Below are 21,130 nucleotides of genomic sequence, written 5' to 3'. Positions count from 1 at the left end.
TCTCTCATCCTACAACCAACACAAATCAAGCCTGACGATCCCATTACAGCACTGGTGGTAAGTCAGAATGAATGGGCTTAGATACCAGCTGCATATGGTGTGTTTCAGGCAGAACACCGCTGTAGTGTATATTTTCCCACAGCACAAATATATTGAGAGAGCTGCTCACTGAACACATTCCCCACACAGTATTTTAAACAGGCATGCACTGAATTTTCAATTCTCTGCTAAATTGCAAGGACAGTAGAGTAACTTCACAAGAAAGCACCAGCTGCTCAAAAGCAACACAGGAGAGACCAGGAAGAGGGAGCCAAAGAACCCAGTGATTGCTGGCAGACAGAGGCCAGGCTGAGTCAACATGGAGACCAGTGATCCATGCCCTTTGCTGCAGCAGAAACAGCCCAAAACAATTGCTATGGCTCAAGACAGTGATACTTTTCTATGAACAATGTTTCAGATACCAGTACAAGGAGACAGACAGCACCAATCCTCAAAAAACCCCAGCACAGTTACCAAGCTGAAACTATCGAGGAAACCTGCAAGTATTGGAGAACCACATGTAGGGATCCATTTATATCAAGGAATCATCTACCTTGAATACAGCTGAGACACATTAGCACAGAATGACACTGACAGTGTGACTTGACCTTCTCCTTTCCTTTTCCCCACGTGGTTTTCTACAGGACTCAACTCCTGGCTTTGATGATTCAGTAGATATACACTTTAAAAATCACATTAACTGGGCAAAAAATTCTTACTGAGTTTTACATTAATAAAATAAAGTTAGTCTGACTAAAGAGATCATTTTAATGAAACAAGGAATTCTTGAAAAGTTACCTTAGAGCAGGATATAAGTGTCGTGTAATGTGATTCTGGGGATATTTTGATCTTTCAGGTATTACAAACTATTTTAAAAAGTCACTCACCAGCCAACACCAGTCTAGCAAATTGGGCTTGGTTAAATGGTCTGATAATTGACTTTAATTTTTCTTGTCCTAAATGGGACAGGAAAGTAATTGGAAGAAACTTTAGGGAAAGGGAATCCTTTGAGAAAAATAATGCAAGCTCTTAAACCACCCTCAATACAATAAGAACTTCCTAAAAACTGACAGCCTGGAAGGAAGAAGCAATTTACTCTCATTGATAACTTTGCACCCGACTTCTCCTGATCAGAGAAAGAATTAGATGCTTTATGTCCATTTATATTATAAATTAGTAGCTACTCATATTGCAATAAGACCATCATGAGCCAAAATGAATGATTCAAGTTAAAGTCACCTTGGGGAAAACACAGGTAGGAAGAGAACTTCATTTAGCAACACTCGCACCACGCTGTAGAAGACACTGTTACCAGTAATGCTTCAAAATATGTGGAAAAATTTCCTTCTTAAAAGGTTTATATATATTTAGAGACATGGAAAACACTGCAAATCCACAGTTGCTTTCTTGAATAAGTTTCCAGTGCAGAAATAATTTCTAATTAGTAAAGAGGCATGAAAGTTTGATCCTTAGGAAGGCAGCTACTGTGGAGAAAAATCTCAGGAGCACGACACACTTGCTTACAGATTTAAATGAAAGTGTCATGTCAGTTCTCTTTCATAGTTACATCTTCATCCTTTAGAGCAAATTTTCTTCTTAACACTTCTGATATAAGAACAGCCGGGTCTTCCTCTTTCAATAAAGTTCGGTTCCTGATGGAGATAAAAAATTAAATGTATTAACAGCAATTCTGACAGATTCTCCAAAGTCTGTAGAAGACACTGTCTCTGCTAGGCCCAAGCTTTAGGATTTTGTTAAAAAAAAAACAAACTTGTTTTATAAACTGAATTATGAGAAAATTGTGTCACTGAAACCCCTTTATTTCAACATTTCCCTGCAGCACTGGGAACCCTGACAGTCTGTCAGAGTTGGGTAAAATTCAAAAATTGAATAGAAGACAGAGTGAATAGTACCTTAAGGCTGAGATTTTGCAAGCTGCCTAGGAAATGTAGAGACACAGTTCCCATTAATTTCAAGGGGAAACTCTGTGTGGTCTAAATGCCCCATGTGTTGTAAAAAATCCCAGCCTACATTAAATTTTCTCTTACCCCTCTGCTTTAAATCTGAAGTGTTAACAGGTAAGAAGAAATGTATAAAATACAACCGTATGCAGGCTGTCCTCTATTAAAACCAAAGGACATATTACTTTGAATTGAACTAGAAGAACTAATTATCTGATGTTACACTGCTACCCTGATATAACGCTGTCCTCGGGAGCCAAAAACAAAATCTTATCACGTTATAGGTGAAACCGCATTATATCGAACTTGATCTGATCCACCAGAGTGTACAGCGCCCACCCCAACCCCCAGCACTGCTTTCCCGCGTTACATCAGGGTAGCGGTGTAATTGTGAAATAGGTACACTGCTCCCTTGGCATGTCTTGGTGCAATAAAGAGAGGATTCCTCAGGTTTTACCTCCCCTTTTCCTCACATAATCCAACATTAGTCTTGCATGGCAGGTAGGCAGTGGGTCCTGCATCTTACTTCACAAGAAACCAAAAAGGTATGAATTATATTGGGTCATTCCTGGTACTTGAAAATAAGGATCCCATGATAACAGCCACCGATTTCAGCGTTTAATATTTTAGAGTAAAAATTCCCTATAGGCTGGACAACATTCCACGGAGTTTTAGAGGCTTTTAAAAGCCTCTAAAAGAGCCTATTATTTTTAACCAGATGAAAGCAAAAAATAATGACGGTTTGCTGTATTTGTTTTAAACACCTGCAGCCACTTAATTCCGAATGTGCACCGAAAGCTTCTACAAGACTCAGTGATTAGATTTAAGAAGTTCACAAGTAACCCACGGCTTCAGGCCTGACCCCCTAGTACCACGTGAAGTGTCTGCAGGGGCAAGGCCTTAGTCCACAATTGTAATGCATTGCTTAAATCATGACAGGAGAGAGAAACACTCCACCGATTTCACCAGAATCGGGATTCCCTCTGATACGAATGCAGAGAAGGAGATAGGGTTCAGAGCATGGAGTCTGAAGAAGCCACTCCTCCACCTGGGGAAGCTTAAGAGAATCCAAAATCACCCAGAGTTCCAATAAACTGCTTCCAAAGGCCAATGGGTGTAGGAGCGAAGCCAAGAGTAGATGCAGGAAGAGGCTGGATGGGCAAAGGCAAAGTGAGACTGCAGCGATAAAGACGGAAGTTGTACTGAATACAAGGAAAAAAGCTCATTTCTCACCATGGGTAGCTAACAGAGGTGTGGGGGAAAATCTATCCGAGCAAGAGAACAAGCCTTCAGCAGCTATTGCAGAAAGCTGACACCAGGCAACTAGCAGCAGAGACGGAACCTTCAACCAACATCATCTCGGCATCTTGATTCTTTAGAAATTCTCACTGAAGAACTCCAACAACCAGGGACGTAATCATGGACAAATTAATGCGCAATTACACCTGAATTAGATCAATCCCATGACCAGTACTTATAAAAACGTACTCACATTCAAAGCAGATCCTCACGCTAAATGTTTTTAACCACACACTGAATGAACGGGTCAGCTGGAACACTACACAGACAATTCCTTTCCAAAAGGCAGCAGATATTAAAAGGGCTCTATTCTGATTTTAATGGTGGAAACATGCAAAATGTGTCTCATGCTCATTCCTGAAGCTTCCAGGCTGTGGGTTTTAACACCAGTTCCTAAACAGGAGCATTAGAGAAGCATGGATTTAATCATCTTGTTAGGTGTAAATGGCATCTCCACCCACAAAAATTAAAATAGTCATTTAACTCCCTTTTTACACAGTCACTTTATACTGTTGGCTCTGGTACCATCTGAATTCAAGAAACTGGTCAGACGAGGGACAGACCCCAGGGAGCCTGCCTCTTGAAAACAACTTCGGTTCATGCTGTTTCATGATTCTTCTAAGCCAGACACCCATGATGCTGCTTCTACACCTGCTCCTGCTGGGATGTCCATATAATCACCGCTATAACCTCAAAGAGCTCAATCTATAATCAGTTCTAAGCTGATTGAGATCATTTACTCTAGGCGGCTGCGGCAAGGATATTTCACAACTCATTAACGTACATCAGCTGTGAAATAAGAGGTGTTCTAAGAATAACCCCACTCGATCTTTTCACATTCACTTGTTTTTGTTCACTAAACATTGTGTGTAATACACAGAACAGACGTCAGCAGGATAAGACAGCAAAAACCGTATCAATTAGATTCCAGGGCCGAGGGATTCGAGCCCAGCAATTCACCACAAGAAATCCAGGCTTCTAGGGTCTTGTTGCTCTCCAGGCCAACAATAAGGAAGTGCTGTATTCAGCTAGTCAGGAAGGCACAAGCTGCTCCCCCCACAGCATATTAGGGAGTCCCAACCAATTCTTGTCAGATATATGTCACGTCACCATGGCATGGGGCTGGCTTGGAGGGCAATCATCAATTTGTGCTGGTCAGACAGTGAAGACAATTGTTCACCAGTTAATTGCAAAGTCACATGGAACACATTATTCATGGCTATTCACCAAGCTCTCATTCAGATATTGTAACCCTCATCTCCAAGTGCATGTACTGTACACACTGCAGGCAAGGCACTAGGCTAAGATAGAGGGACAGAAGAGCAATACATGGTGTGAAGCCTACTGTTACAGATTTGGTTATACAGCCTCAGAGGCAGCCTTGGCGAAAACACGCATCACCACAACCTTTCCACAAATGAATGCCATTATCTTTCGGTATATCCACCGGAGACGTGGCAGTTCCGGTTATTGCTACCACAGTGTTTGCCTAATTTCTGGGCCATTCATTCTGAACCCCTATCAGGAAAAACCAGACCTAGCAATAAGACACAAATAAATTTGCATACAACGTGGTTCAGCTTCTCCCATTAACCAGGTGAGCAGTTATCCCCTGTGGGAAACGGGCCTCGGCTAACTTGGCAGAACAGAAAAGCAGAGTTCTTCCTGCTCTCTGCCCGCCCAGTCCCAGTGGGATAGAATCTGTTCGATGACCTCATACAAGAGGTTTGTATTCTACTTTATAGACAGCTGTGCTAATAGTTACTGGTAATATGGCCCCTCCATGGAACCTAGCTACCTAGAGAGAGAACTAGCCCCTTCTTTGGAGAAAGGCATAAACCATTAGCTACATGCCTGGTCTACACTTAAAAATTAGATCCTCTTAGTTAAGGGCTCAGGTCTTTGAAGAATGTTGTGCCATGCTGAACTCAACCTACCCCAGTGTAGAGGCAGCTAGGTGAATGGAAGAATTCTTCCAATGTAGTTACCACGTCTTGGAGAGGTGGATTAACTACAGCGACAGAAAGTCCCCTTCCGTTGACATGGGAAGCATCTATGTTGTGGCGCTACAACAGCACGGTCGTAGCAGTCCCTAAAATTATACTGGTCCCATTCTCTTGCTCCTGCAGCTGGGACTTCCAGTGAAGTCAATGGGAACTACTGATAAATAAGCAGCAAGAAAATTGGGGCCCTTTTCTCTCTGCCACCCTCTGCATAGCCGTGTGTGTTATCATGGCTGGCTGTACATCCATTCCCATGGCTCAGACTACCTGCCCCCCACCTACGCAGAGCCTGTTCACAGCACTGAGACTCACCTACTGCTCAGGTGGATGAATACTGTCTTCCTGGGGAATCATGCAATTCTATCTCATGTAGGGAAATAGAATGACTGGGACAGATGAGGATGGTGCTACCCTGAAAGTCAAACACCCCTTGTATAGAACTATCAACGCCATCAAATCGTGCTGTACTGCACAAGTCCTTTAACTTTATCGGAAACACCCTGAGGGTTCATAGCAGAGCCCTCCCTTTATGGGGAAGGGGGCAGGATAGTTGCAGGAAGAGTTAAAGCCTGCAGTTGTCTTCAAATCCTCTGGTCACAGGCAGGGGCACAGTTTCACCTAGATTGTTCTCATTGGTAGTGCTCCGTTCCTGCTGATCCTAGGGAGAGGTCGTGTCTGACATTCTCTCTCCCTACCCTCCCGCCCAACATTCACCCCATGCTCTCTGCTCATGTTATTTCCTTCTTCTGTTCGGCTGGTTCAGGAACAAGATGTAAAACATCCCATGGACAGTCCTTTTCATTCATCATTAGTTATCCCTATGCATTTTGGCCAGGGAGGTATAAAGTCAAAATACGAGCACTTATAGCATAATCCCCCCATCCCACCCATGACAAGCTTTTCGGAGGACTTCAGCTACATCTGTTGAAGGCACTGAGATAGCTGCCCTATGCAAGATGACCGGACAGGTCCAGCATGGGGATAATATTGCTACCTGCATTCTCATGCTACCCAAACTGCTCGAACAAGTGCTCCAGTCCGCCTCAAGGACCTTGTGAAATGCCTCAGCACCAATCCCTATTCATCTAGCACCTTCCCAGTGATCCTGGGAATGCTGGTGTGAGAGCCGCAGCTTCTGACCCGGGAATGAGCTTCCTGAAACTCCCACCTGAAAAAAAGTGATTATTGCAGGTCTTTCCCTGACCAGCCTTGTTCTGCATTAGTGCATGATTCCCAGGCCCAGTATGCCCCAGGTGTCTGGCAATTTCCCTTCACACAAGAGTTTATCCTCCAGGAGAAGTTTACTTTACCTATTTGAAAACGAATTTACTCAATTAGGGTTAAATAGTGTGTCACAAGTATAACACATGCTTGTAGGCACTTTAGCTACGTTTAGCCCGTTTCTGATGGAGGTTCAAATTTAAGAGTCTGAAAAAAGTCTGGCTTTTGATCACCAAAAGAAGATAATTCACATTGCCCAAACACGACACCGCAGACTAAATTACCTAATGCCGGACAACGGAAGTTGATGCAACCCCACTAAATCCTGCAAAACGACAGGTATTTTTTTGAAAATTACATCTCCTTTGACTATGATAAATCAACATTGCAAAGGATGGTTAAAAAAAAAAAAAAAAAAGCTCCTTTGGACAGCCAGGAAAAAAATTCAATCTGCAATTCAAAAGAGGACACACATTCATGAGCGGGAGAAATTCATTTAAGCTCTGACTCCTACTCCAGAAAGATTAATGACAAGAATTATAATGAAGGAGGGATACATTTCCACTTCTCAAATTTTCCAAAGAAATATTATTCAGAGCAATGATACTTCAGTGCAGGCTGAGCTGTACAGAGTATATTTCAGTGTTTTATTTTTTGGTATACTTTTGTTTGGTGCCAGAGAATTACATTTCTCTTTAATTGGATTAGGCATAAAATTCATAAAAGGAACATAATGAAGATTCAAAATGTTCTTTATTTTGATATTGAATAGGGCTCCCCACAATACCACAGAAGTGGCCACATGGATTTTAGAGTGTGCTGGTGAAAGGGCTGAGCGTCAGTCTAATTCCACGTCGTCCATGTGAAACAAGGACAATACAAAGGCCTGCTGAGATATTAGAGAAGATATTTCTTCATTGGGAGGATCCTGTCTCCGACAATGCACAGGTAAGCGCGTCAGTTGGCATTCCCAGGTTACACGACAACAGTACGATAAATCTGCTTTCAGGACAGCGCTTATGAGGAAAAAAGCATGAGGTGGGCGGTTTGCCTAATCAGACATTGCATGGAATGCACAGAGCTTAGAGATGAGGGGTGTGCAGATATCTGACAATAGGGTCTCAGAGGGCTTCACTCATGGATGTCTCCTCTCCCCACACATTTTGCTAAGCAATAAGAAAAGCAAGATGATTTTTGGTGTGGACGAGCTGAAGCAGAGCCGTTAAGCAGTGTGCTAGTAGACTTACAGTACTTCCTCCCTCTCTACACTTCAATCCAAAGGCTTGGCTCAAAGGCAATCATTTGGGAGGCAAATAAAACAGATCTAGAAATAGCAGCAGTTCTAACGTACAACAAATATTTCTTTGTAAAGCATGATTATAGCATGAAAGACAAGCAGATGAACACAATATTCGATGTGTCTACAATGCTTTGAAACAAAACGAAAAAAGACAGGCATGTTCATGCAGAAAATAAAGAGGTTCATGAAAGACTTACAAATCTTTGTTCTGTTTCATCCTATGAATGTCTTTAAGTATGCCCATCATGTCTGCAAAACTGCTGGCCTTCGAAAGGGACACAGAATCTTCCTCGTCAGCATCCTTTGGTTCTGCTTTACAACATTCAGAAGTTGCAGAACAAAGCATAGAAACTGATGGAAGCTCCGGAATTTCTAATTCTGCCTCTTCTGTGATATCACTAATGACAAAGGAAGTTGTAGATTGGAATGAGGATCCAAAACAAGGTAAGGGAGAAGATACATTTGAACTTCCTGGAGATAATAAATCTGGCGTTAATGAAGCGGAAGCTGAAAAAGAAAACAATATATGTAGATACATAAACTAGTGCCAAGCCACCTTATTTTTCTAAGCAGAAGAATATAAATCAAGCTCAGAATTTGACCAACCTCCCCCAAGTTATGCAAAAATAAACATGACTGAGGGCTTTCCCTTTTACCCTCCACATGCACACTGCTTCCTACATCCCTCCCGCCCCTCCATTACATCTCTCATCCCCACTGCCTCTAATACCATGCTTGTGTCTATACATATAGCCTCCATCACTATATTACCATGCATCTCACAAAGACAGACTTTATCCTTACAAGGCCCCTCGGAGCCAGGGAAGTATTATACCCATTTTACAGGTGGGAAACTGAGGCACAGAGATTACATTTATGGTTAAGGACAAAAGATATCTGTGAAATCTGGGAACAGAATGAAGATCTCTTGCATCCCAGTTGAATTCCTTAACCAAAAGGCCATTCTTCCTCTTCCAATCCAGGGCCTTCCTCCTATGGCAATATCCCAGGGCTGTCCCCCTTACACAATGCCTCTATCAAGTTGCTTCCTTTCCATTTTGTTCTGAAAACCCATTACACATGACACTATGAACACAGGACTGGGAACTAGCAATGCCTTCATCTTAAATTTTGACTCTGATACCAATGCTCTTTGGTACCCTGGATTTTTCCCTAATTTATTGAACATGTTAGAGTACACGCATCTTCGAGAAGGGCCTTCTCTGTGTCAGAAAGGAGCATACAGAACCGCAGACTCGCTTTCAGTTCCCAGCCATCAGTGTCATTTTGTTGATGTAGATAAAAGCCAATTGCACAGTACCTATTACTTTCCACCAACACCTTCAAAATGAGATTGAGAACTGTAGTTGTTTGGATTGTCAGATTACTCACCTGCAACTATCTTCTCAACTATAATTCCAAAGTGCTGAAATCAGAACATGCTCCAGACTTTGCAAAAGGCCCTTACAAGCGAGCTGACAAACTTGGGAATGTTGCCAGGGAAGGAGTGGTGAGGGAGAAATATGATCAGTGTTTCCCATGCAGACCTCTGATCCACTCACAATTACCACCTTCCCCTACTTAATGCAAGTTGAACAGTTTATATGACTGATCTGACATCTTGCTCTCAAGACATGACATCTTCTCCATTCTTTGTTTCTAATTCAATTGCTCCTCTTGGGTCTTACACAAAGAGGAAGAATGAGGGTAACAGTCTCTCCAAAGAGTAGATGTCCTTCACTTTCATGGTCTCCAAGAACCTTGGTGAGATGGCTTCCTCACCCCTGGAGTTCTTTCAGCCTTTCAGTGTGTACGTGCTTCGATACCTTATGGCTTATAGACAACAAGATACAAATGTACTTCCCTTAAACTACCTGACCTCTGCCCAGTACATTCTGTGTTAAATTATGGATTGTTTTCCATACAGATCAGCTAATCCCTTTCCCCCTTCGTCTGTATTTTGTCTTTTTTGTTAAGAGCACAAATGTACCAGAGATCAGGAAAAAGTAATTATTGTTCTACATATGCAACCTAAATATGACCATGAAGTATCTTGGAAGAGTTTAGAAAAATTCTTAATCTTCTGTGAGAGAGTATCAACCATCGTGTCAGAGCGTGCCTGTCTTTAAGAAAGAATGCACCATGCCCTACCCAAAGGAATGGACAATTTCCTAGTTTCCTAACAAAATAACCAGCAAGAACAATTCCTACATGCGTGAAATCATTGAGTGAATCTCTTTGGAAAATGACGACTGGACCAGAGTTTGCAGAGAGACAGTTACACAAAAATATAATATCACCTGACGTAGGGAAGGGGTGGGGATGAGACAAGGCTCATGCAGTCTGAGCAAGAGCCATAATCTATTCTATTATTAACCCCCCATTTTACTGCTGAACTAGAAGCAGTAAAGCTGTTCCTGATGCCCTATGGCTTAAGCAGAATGAAAGGTACAAAGAGCTGATTAAGAGGTAGTTTACACTGACATTTTAAGGGTCAAATTCTGCCTTCTGTTACTTTTGAGGCAGCATGTCCAGTGGTTAGAATACAAGCCTGGGAATAAATAAGTCTGAAGTTCTAAAAGCAACTTTTTCACTCTCATCCTGTGTAGTCTTGTCCCAGAGAACCTCTCTGCCTGAGTTTCCACCTCTGTAAGTGCTCCCCTAGGTATTCTGTGCATGTAACTGGTGACCTATAAACTTGTGGTCAAATTCTGCCCCAAGTGGATCATCACAGCTACACTAGATAGCCTACTTTGTACTGCATCGCATTTACACATTGTGATCCAGACAAAGACAGCCTATGTATTCCAAGGGGCATCTAATATATTAAAGATGGATAAAATAAGTTAGAATGGGCTGAATCTAATACATAAGATTCATGTCTGAAATGCAGAGGCCAACATTCAAACTAAAGCCAGTCTAGTCTGAGGATGTAATGAGTAAGTGTCTCCCCTTGTAATGAACTAACTATAAGCAATGGCTTATATTGTTTATAAGGCTGTAAGTTTGTCACAGTGATGAATTATGACAGATCCTATGACACAAGGTATTTTTCATAAAAAATTGTCACCTTACTCAACTGTCTCCTTCTCCCTAAAGGATTAGGTTTGGTTCTGTAGTCGAGTATGGAAGAGTGCCCTGGATTTTAAATTTAGAAAACAAAAGCAGCAGCAAATTATGTTTAATTGCAGAATAAAGGATATTTCACTTACCACAATTTTCCATGACAAAGCAGTATTTAAGATAGTGTCATGACATTTTATTTAAAAATGGAAAAGGCTTTCACATTTTTTGCCACAACAAAAGTTCCCCCCCCCTTTTATGCCACTGACAGAAAGCCAAATCATAACCACACCCTTTATACCTTGGTTGTACCCCAACAATTCGTGTGCAGTGCACTCGAACAACATGTGAACCTTCTCCAAAAGGGCTTCTCTTGTAGGAAGCTGTTCTGGAGAAGGTTCAAGTTCCAGTAACGTGCCAAGCTGCTACTTTTAAAAGGTTTTATGGTTACTTCTGGTCTTGCACAGCTCTGTGACTCAGGGCTGCCCGGGGGGGGAGGGGAGGGGCAATTTGCCCCAGGCCCCGGGCTCCGCAGGGGCCCCCACGAGAGTTTTTCGGGGGCCCTGGAGTGGGGTCCTTCACTTGCTCCAGGGGGCCTGGAAAACTCTTGCGGGGCCAGGCCCCAGAGCTTCTTCTGCTCCCGGTCTTTGCCGGCGGGGGGGACCTTCAGCTCCGGGGGGAAGGACCCCCCGCCAGCGAATTACCGCCAAAGCGGGATCTGCCGCCGAAGTGCAACCCGGTCTTGGGCGGTAATTCAGCGGTGGGGGGCCCTTCCGTTCTGGGACCAGCCGCCGAAGTGCCCTGAAGACCCGCGGCAGGGGTCCCCCGCCACAGAATTACCACCGAACAGCGGGCTGCACTTCGGCGGCGGGTCCCGCTTCGGCGGTAATTCGCCGGCAGAGGGCCCCCGCCACTGGTCTTCGGGTCACTTCGGCGGTGGGTCCCGGAACGGAAGGGCCCCCGCCGCCGAACAGGGCCGGCTCTAGACATTTCACCGCGCGGGGGGCGCCCTGCCGCTTGCCGGTCCTGCGGCTCCGGTGGACTTCCCGCAGGCATGCCTGCGGATGCTCCACCGGAGCCGCGGGAGCAGCGGACCCTCTGCAGGCACGCCTGCGGGAGGTCCACCAGAGCCGCCTGCCGCCGACGGCCACAGGAATCCTCTGGGCAGCCCTGCTGTGACTCTGACTAGTCAGCAATACAAACAAGCATCTGATGCCACTGTGTACTCTGGAGTTTCACCAAAAATAGCATCCTGTTTATTTCCAGAGCCACCCAGCAGAAGCGAGACCACAAGAGCAAATTAAAGGATGGCGTTTCCTCTTTCACATGAAATTTACTTGCATTTTTTTAGCTTAAAACACAACTAAAATCAGTGTGTTTACGACAGGAGCAATTAACCAGAGAGAATTAATTCAAGAAGATGTGTGCACATGGTCAGACTAGATGATCACAATGGACTCTTCTGGCTTTATAATCTATTAATCTGTGAACTCCAGCCAGCCTCTTCTCAAAAAGCTTAACTGGCCTGAGAACAATGAGTACTCATCTCTGGTCATGAAAAACCAGGATACTTACATCACACTCCCAAACAAACAGAGGAAAATAATCCTTTTTAAAACACCAACAGCAGGCCTGGGGGCAAGAATGACAAGACTAAATCCCCAATGTTTTCATTCAATGGAAGGCACTCAGTCTGGAAACTCACCCTCTCCCTCCAGTACAGTTACAGTTGATTTTGGTTGTACTGATTTCAAAAATAAGTGGATGTTGGGGGTTTCTAATCAAACCAATGCCAATAAGTACAAACAGTACCATTCGTTCTACTGACATCACAGATGGCATTGCACCAACCAGGGGAGGGATGAAACGTACTCAGCCATTGTGAATTCTGTAACTCCAGCTGTTTACGTCATTTGTGTTCCACTACATGGATGCCAAAAATGGTTGCATTCCATTTAAGCCACTGCCAGCTCTTATGAAGTAATAGGATCAGCATGGTTGTCATCTCCCCACTAGTCAATAAACTCCTATAACACTCAACTCAGCTGGAGTTGTAACAGTGAGCTGTCTGGACAGCTTTGGCTATGTATACCATTCCAAACATATATATTGTATTAAATCGCTAAGGCACACCTAAGAGATAGGGATCCAAAGATGACAAAATATCTATTGTCTTGCATTTTTATGCAAAAAGCCAGAATACTGGCAATATTTTGATAAAGTATCTGACCAGTATTCACTGCTTTTTATAGTGGAATCATTACTGTTCATAGTCTCAAGGCTTTTATTGTTAGAAAAGAAGGACTGTTATGTTCCTACCTGGATCTGCAGCTACAATTTTAGCTATTTGACTCCGCAGGAGACTCAGCTCATCTTGAAGCTCCGTCGTCCGACTAAGGGCCGGTAAACCAGGTTTCTTCAAGACCAGCAGCTTCTCTTCCTGCTTTCTCAAGTTGGGGACGGAAGCATTTCGCTGTATCACAAAGAACGGGCTGGGCTTCCACTTGTACTTCAGTGGGCGTGTGTCACTCCTAAAAAGTGCAGCACAAAAACCCATCAGTCATACAAACGGAACAGACCCCACTCAAGCAATAACGTTTTGTGTTTCCACAGCCTGCCACCCAAGAACTGCGAAGCATTTTACAAACAACAAATCAGGATACTCGTGGGAGGTAGATATTATCCCTGTTCTAGAGAGGAGGAAAATGCAACACAGTAACTACACAAAAAACGCTGCCCAAAGTCTGTGGCAGACGCAGGAACAAAAAAGCAAGCTTCTGAACTTTCAGTCTAGAGCCTTACCCCGGAGGTCAGTAGGATATTCCTCTCTTCCAGCTGGTTTACATTTCTATGCAATGGAGTGGCATTTGATATTGTGTATGCATGGGGGCGTCACCTGTCCCCATTACATAGTTTCTCAGACTTCAAAAGGCCTGCGTTTTATTTTTCACAAGACACATTAATATTAAAGTTACTTAATAATAAAGCTTAAAACCTAAGCTACCTGACAGTGCTGGTTTTAAATTTAAATTGTTTACCCCTATATTAAATAATAAATCTTCAAAAAGTGAAATGGATAGATGTGGACTCCCTGGACAAATAGGTATGAATCCCAGCCCTTCATCCTTCTGAAGTAGATATCCTAAGCACCATGTAGTTTACTAGGTGGAGGTCTTTCAGTTACGATCTTAAAAACTAAGAGCCTAGCCACTCTGCTTGAACGTTAAGTATCCCCTGGCACTTTCTGTAAGAGTTTGCCCTAGTGTCCTTGGCCAAAACATCTCATCCCCACTCTCTGTAGAACAACTTTCAATCAAATCAATCGGCATCTCACCAGAACAACAAGTGACTAGAAATTATGAGCATTTGATCAGTTACTGTTTTATCTTTCACAAAATAAGCCACGGTACAGGAAGAATGGAAGAACAGAAAGCTATTGGGTGAGAAAGAAAGTAAAAATACCTGACTCTAGCATATGTTTCTTCTTCATCTGCTGCTATCCACGCAATATCTGCCAGAGTGGGGACTGGAGGTGCATCATTTAGATACAGGTCTGAAATGTTTGGAAGAACCTAGGAAGAACATAATGACATTATAATAAATACAATGGTTTTGTTCTATTTAATGTGTCTGGTACAATTTAAAGACGATGAAGCCTTCTCTGCATCAGATTCATAGCTGGGTCTTCACTGTACGAAGCCAGTGTAGATAGATTCGGATAAACCAGTACATGAAATGCTGTGTGTTTATGAACCTGTCCTCTTAGCTTTTTTGATGTGCATCATAAAACTGGAAAATGACCCTGCAAAAATGTACTCACCATTGCCTGAAACGCAGCCAAAAAAGGAAAAATTAGCGAGCACATGAACACCACTTTTCAGCTACAAAGCAACACCATTATTGCGCTAACTCTCAAACACCCAGTGAGGTAGGAATGTATCATGAGCCTCATATTGTGGTTTGGGTTATAGAGGCACAGGGAGATTAGGTGACTTGCCTGAGGTCACACACTCAGTTAGTGGCTCAGCTAGGAATAGGACCCAGAAGTTTGGAGTCAGTCCCCTCTACTCATTAGCTCACACTCCTTCCCGATTGCTAGCATGATTGTATAGAACATGTTCCCAAACTGCCACTGATCATTTCAGGGATTTACAAAAACTAGGAAGAATTAAAATTATTAAAACTGATGATAATTTATATAATCCTATTGGCTGCACGTGGTGCATTTCCAATTTCAAGAATACTTTACTTGGCTATGGGAAAGAATGGCAAATCAGAATGATTATTGTTGCTAAAGAACTGAAGAGTCCTGCATATATTTGCAGAATCTCTTATGCATTCCCTTACCTCAAAGGATGCCCTAGGACAGGGTTTTAAAGGAAGGTTTGTCCCAATCCTCCTGACAACACTGCGTGATGAGCCATGGGGTTTGTTCTGCCAAATTGGGATAGTCTGAGAATCAAGACAACACTTTAACAAATATTTCAAATAAAGAAAGATTAGATTTTAAAATGGCAGCTTCTGAAAGTGTCAAGAGCCACCATATAAACTAAATTCAAACCTATAGCATCTCTAATAGCTATTTTTAAAATAATAAAAAGTTGAGTACCAGGAAGTACCAATATTTATTTTTCAAATTAAGATCCTCTTTCTACAAACCCATGTCTAACTTTACACGCATGAAAGTCAATGAAAGGAAGTGAGGTGCCTAACTGGTATTTGTGCCTTTGAAAATCACCTCCTTAGTCAGTTTCATGTCTGTTTATAGTCATCTTCTAGACTTCGGCAAACTCTGGAGGTAAACGTTTAAATCCAAACAAGCTTATTTTTCAGTTCATGCAAAACTCCCTATTAATAGTTGGTTGATAAAACTTTTTTGTAAGACACACAAAGTCTAATTTTGGACCTAAGCTACCTGACAGTGCTGGTTTTAAATTTAAATTGTTTACCCCTATATTAAATAATAAATTGAATCACTAGGCTATAAATGCACCAATTCCTATAATACAGATTTGAAAGCCAAAGCAACACTTGTTTTATGGTATAACATGAAGTTCTTTAATGTATTTGTAATCTCACAATTCAAACAGAAAAGCTAAATTTTATATATAATAAAATCCAACAGATAGCGAGTACATGAAATGGCATCCTTGCAGCTCTTACACAAGCAATGAAGGTTAGGGGTACTGGGAAGGGAGATGACAAATGAGACAGTCTCTCTCATGATGTGTTCTGCAGAATGAGAAGTTCTGGGATCCCCCTGCTCTGCATAATTAAGTATTTTTCAAAGAGATGTTGTACTTACTGACTCTGTTTCCATCTCAGGCTGTAGAGAAGGTTCCCAAACTGGATGAACAATTAAATCAGATGAAAATTGTAATGCCAAGAAACATAAGGCAGCTTCATATTATTTCACCTTGATGAACACAGATTTTCTCACTAAGAAAAACAACCCACAACACAATGAACCTAGCTGTGGACAAGTTCTGTATTTGTGTATTTAAACATCAATATCTAAGTCAACTTTATAAAGAGCCCCACCTTTATTAGAAGGGTAGTTAACATGGCCCTTTTTTGGGCACGCAGTGGTTTTAAGACAGGCCCCTACAGCTAAGGAATTCTGCCACCCTTACAGCTGAGGTGAGTATCAAGTGGGATGTTGTCTTTCTGGACCTTGAATAGTGGTAACCATGCAACCTTCCTCAAAAGCAGTTTTAATCCCAGTTGAGAAGTACTGCACAAAATCAACTAAGGAGAGTATGTAATCACATGGTTCAAAAGCCAGATTGGATGCTAGGACTCCTGGGTTCTACTCTTAGCTCTGCCATGAAGTTACCATGGTGACCGGCAGTTTCTCCCTCTTAGCCATGGCACTTGCCTCCCAAATAAAGATAGGTGGGTAAGTTGAGGCATCTCTTATTTGAGCTCCTTACAGGTAGGTGCAAACAGGGCAGGTTTTCAGGCAGATAAAGGGGACAGGAAATGTCTTTAGCAAGGTTCTGTAAAGACAGGCCTCTGACTCTCATCCTTTGCACATCTAAACTCTCACTCCCCAGCGGGTGGAAAGAACAAAGGCAGAAAACACACACACACACACCCAACCCACAGGAGCAGCTAGAGGGGAGTGGGTACACTGCAGTACCCACATCACAGGATCAGAACCTTCCATTTACTGGTAAGGGAATCTGAAGGAAGGGGGGGTTATGACACCATCCAAAAACATTAAGCTTTGGCAGTTCCATCTGGCCTTGATGATGCTTGAGACCCATGAAAGAGAATCCTCTAGCGATGGGCACATCAGAGAATTTTTTCCCCCATTTTGTCAACTTTGTACATTTGACAGGATTTTGTATACAGTCAGTTTCTCTGGGAATTGTGGGTGGGGTTCGGGAATCTCTCACACACCAGAGAGGGGTATTTAAATATAGTAAAATGTGATTAGAAACTCAGAGATTGGCTGGGGGATGCTCAGAAGTAGGTATATACTTGGAAATACATCTAACTCAGGTTTTTGAAGTTGACTATCTGTCAGCTGATGGTGTCCCTTTAAGCTTCTTATTTTCAACATGCCAAAGATGTTTTAACAAGCACCAGCGAAACAACGGACAAAGTCTCATGCTGACAGAGGTCAGCAGCAAGAAGCTGCTTCTGACTGCCAAGATCCAAAGAGAAGCCAAAAAAGGCATTTCAAGTGACATGTCTCCCTAACATAAGCAGGCCTCTTGAGAGTTAGCAGTTAGTTGTCTGAAAGGGATTGTTTTTCCACCAGCTCATTTCCTCTCCTTGGTTTCTCATGGGAGGGGGATTAATTTGCTGTAGTCCACTTTCATCCCTTGCAGTTACATTAGTACCGTATGAATTACATGGAGAACTTCATGAAGCAAGCAACCGTCTCTAATAAGATCTGCAGTCACCGTAGCATCCAGGTGCCTTCATATACAAATACAAGTTCACCTCAGGTTTGCTGTGATAAAATCACCACCTTTTTTTCCAGCAATAACTGCCACAAAATGTGTGGATCAAGAGCAACAAGTGTGGCAAAGGACATACAAATGTCAGCCATGTAGAGAAAACAAGCCATGACAGCCCTCCTCCACACTGAGCCAAGGTCAGCTAAGTGACATATGCTAACAGTATCAACAGCTCAGTCAACCAAAAATAACTACGCATGACAGAGAGGAGCACTGCCAAAGTGTTCTGCAGCCTGCAGCATGCACAGAATCACCATTAACTGTCCCCCGCTCATGTCATTTACACAAGAGTACAAACACCGGTGTACCCAGGAGCCCCCAACGTAATCAACAGGAGAGAAGCCTAAGAGGAATTGACAACAACTGCAGTACAGAGATTGAAATCTATTGCTCCAGGATAAGCTCAGCTGCTCCCAGAATTGAAGAGAAACCTCCCATGCCTCAACAGTAGCTACAAACCACTCAAGCTTCACTCTTGAGTTACAGAGATACAAGAAACTAGTGATGCCCATCAGAGCCAGGCCCATTGGTTTTCCTAGCCTTTTCCCAAGCAGGGACAAGGGCCCTTTTGGTTTGACTGAGGAGTTTTATTTTAATAGTATTAATTTTAAAAAAACATTGAATGATGATGACAGTGCATTTTACTGTTAGGGGCCCTTGAGGAAGTGATATGAAAGTTAACAGGCAACTAGAGTGTACGTGTCTGTATTAGGGAGAGAATCAGAGACTATTAGTGATGCAGCTTCAATTCCAGCTAAAACATACTGGGCAAGATGAACTAGGGAGGGAGCGTGGTGAAGTGGTTGAGTGTCAAATCTGGAGCTAGGACCCCCGGATTCTAGTCCCAGCTCTGGGAGGGAATGTGGCCTAGTGGTTAGAGCAGGAGCCTCTGTTTTATTCCTGGCTTGTCAACCGTTACCACAGATTATCAGTGTCACCTCCCCAGTGCCTCAGCTTCCCCATTTATAAAATGGGGGTGATGACAGTGACCTGCTTCCTGAGGAGAACTCTCTGCTGTTTAAAACTCAGTGAGGGCAGCACTAGAGAAGGAAAGATTTGCAGACAGACCAAGTGGGGGATGTTCTTTGCGAGGTCCTGTATTCCCCCCAATCCAGACCTGGGACTCTCAGTCTCTCACCCACTTTACGGAGAAGCCCAGAGTAGCAGGGGCAATACCTGAGAGTGAGACACCTGCCCCTGCATGCATACCTCCAGTGACGCTGCTCCCCCCAACCCCCCATCTCTTCACCCCCCCGCTCCCCCTCCCCTCGCACTCACCCCCCGCTCCCCCTCCCTCCGTGCCCCCTCCCCTCGCAGTCACCCCCCCGCTCCCCCTCCCTCCATGCCCCCTCCCCTCGCAGTCACCCCCCCCCGCTCCCCCTCCCTCCGTGCCCCCTCCCCTCGCAGTCACCCCCCCGCTCTCCCGGCCGGTTACCTTACCTGCCGTGCCCCCTTGAAATTCTCTCCACGGAGGAACCCGCCGCTGCCGGTGCCGTCACCTCCCCCACCAGTCTCACCTCCGCTTCCGGTCAGCCATGGGGCCCTGACCCGGAAGTAGAACGCGAGAACCGACTCAGGCAGCTGTCCCGACTTAGCCCCCGCTGTGCGCCTGCGCAGTATCGCGTCCCTCCGGGTTAGCCGCAGCCTAGCACCTCCGCCCCGCCCGTTGCTGCTGGGGAGCGAGGGACTCCGCCCCCTCCCGTGAGCCACCGCTCGGTGCCGGGGTCGCCCGGGCTCTCCTGTGCGTGGTGGCGTCACAGGGACACGTACCGCGGCTGTTGGGCGGGGGCTGAGGCTGACTCCGCCCCCGGGGGAGCGAGAGGGGTGAAGGGAAGGAGGGGCTGGGGGGGGAGGCGGATACAAGAGGCGCCCCCCCAGCGACCCCTGTCCTCCTGGGGCGGAGATACAGGCGCCCCGGGGAGAGGGCAGCCAACTTCCCACTCACACAAAACCCAACGCCCCGCCCCTTCCCCGAGGCCCCGCCCATCCCGCCTCACTTTCACAGGCTGGGTAGGGAGTTGGGGGGGTGGGGGTATAGGCTCTGGGCTGGGGCTGAGGGGTTCAGGGTGCAAGAGGGGGCTCCCAGCTGGCATGGGGGGATGACTCCAGCTGGGGGTGGGCTCATGGGGGCTCTGGGGTAGGGGCAGGGGTGAGGTGTTTAGGGTGCAAGAGGGGGTGCTGGACCATGCCAGGAGGTGGGGTGTGGTCCCCCAAAAACGCTTACCGTGTCTCCAAGGAAGCAGCCCCCACAGCCCTGTGGCCTCTAGGCACATCAGCAGCCAGGCAGCGTGTGCTGCCTTGGTACCTACTGGCACCACCCGCCGCAGTTCCCATTGGTCATGGTTCCTGGCCAATGGGAGCTGTGGAGCCAGTCCTCAGGGCAGAGGCAGCATGTGGAGCCTTCCAGTCCCTGGCCACTGGGATCTGGTGACTGCATCCAGGAGCAGTGCAGAGCCAGGGCAGGTAGGGAGCCTGCCTAAGTCCCAGGCCCCTGCTGCACTGCCGACTGGACTTTGAATGGCTGGGTTGGCAGTGCCGACCAGAGCCACCAGGGTCCCCTTTCAAGCAGGAGTTCTGGTCAAAAACTGGATGCCTGGCAACCCTATCCCAGGAAGCCCCCTTAACCCCATGGAGGGGTGCAGAGAGACAGGGGGAAGCCCCAGGAACCCCCATCATCCTGTAGGCGGGCAGAGACATCAGGCCACCCCTAGGAATTCCTCCTGTACAGCTGGTCAAAAAAATCAGAATTTCTGTCTCCTTGGCAATTCCCCAAAAGTTTTCTGTCAGTTTTGGAACAAAACAGGGCAGTTCCAAAGAAATCAAACTGTCTGTTCAACTGTCCCCAAAACACATGGAGCAGCCATCTGTGCCCAGTTCCTGGGAGGAGTGGGCTGGAGCCTGGGGACTCATGGAGCCAGCCCCGTTGAGAGCTGAAGTTCTCAGGCTAATGGGCTCCAGGGCAAGGCTGGCCCAGTCACACTTTAGAAACCCAGAGTTCCCAGCAGCCCATCCAGAACCCAGACAGGTTTCAATCAGAACATGGCTGTAGTTCCAAGTGATGTTTCCAGAAAACATTTGTGGTTTAATGAATTGACCTTTTCCAACTAAACTGTTTCTTTTATGGGACAATTCCTAACCAGCTCTACCTCCCTCTGATCCCCTTCAGGTTCAATAGTGCCCCGACCCCAACACCCTGCTCTTGTCCTTGCTCCATCCGTTCTACCTAGGGCTTTAGTGGAAGCCTACATGCAGGGGCTAGTTGGGGTGAGGAAC

General features: G+C 44.9%; 1 protein-coding gene across 3 annotated transcripts; it reads right to left on the bottom strand.

Annotated features, from left to right (window-relative positions):
* Positions 1 to 787: 787 nt before the first annotated feature.
* MTFR1L (mitochondrial fission regulator 1 like) lies at positions 788 to 19,464 on the bottom strand. Of its 3 annotated transcripts, none has more exons than XM_050932256.1 (7): positions 19,375 to 19,464; positions 16,192 to 16,325; positions 15,234 to 15,338; positions 14,349 to 14,458; positions 13,206 to 13,417; positions 8,021 to 8,330; positions 788 to 1,691 (listed from the first exon to the last, which is right to left on the bottom strand). In XM_050932256.1, the coding sequence occupies exons 2-7, from the start codon at positions 16,204 to 16,206 to the stop codon at positions 1,586 to 1,588; spliced, it is 858 nt and encodes a 285-aa protein (XP_050788213.1). In that variant the 5' UTR covers positions 16,207 to 16,325; positions 19,375 to 19,464; the 3' UTR covers positions 788 to 1,585. The 3 variants fall into 3 exon arrangements, with proteins under 3 accessions (XP_050788213.1, XP_050788212.1, XP_050788214.1); XM_050932255.1 differs by having other exon boundaries at positions 16,192 to 16,321; positions 19,293 to 19,445; XM_050932257.1 differs by lacking the exon at positions 788 to 1,691 and having other exon boundaries at positions 8,103 to 8,221; positions 16,192 to 16,321; positions 19,293 to 19,445.
* Between the last annotated feature and the right edge of the window lie 1,666 nt (positions 19,465 to 21,130).

Source organism: Gopherus flavomarginatus, chromosome 22 (genome assembly GCF_025201925.1).
Source record: "Gopherus flavomarginatus isolate rGopFla2 chromosome 22, rGopFla2.mat.asm, whole genome shotgun sequence".
NCBI lineage: Eukaryota > Metazoa > Chordata > Testudines > Testudinidae > Gopherus > Gopherus flavomarginatus.
This window is presented reverse-complemented; position numbering and strand designations above follow the sequence as displayed.

What these genes read in the sequence shown, in the direction of transcription:
- MTFR1L (XM_050932256.1), bottom strand. An exon ending in GTCCTAGGGCATCCTTTGAG is followed by an intron (nt 14,459 to 15,233) that starts GTAAGGGAATGC and finishes TGTTCTTCCTAG; the next exon opens with GTTCTTCCAAACATTTCAGA. An exon ending in ATGAAACAGAACAAAGATTT is followed by an intron (nt 1,692 to 8,020) that starts GTAAGTCTTTCA and finishes TATCTCCATCAG; the next exon opens with GAACCGAACTTTATTGAAAG.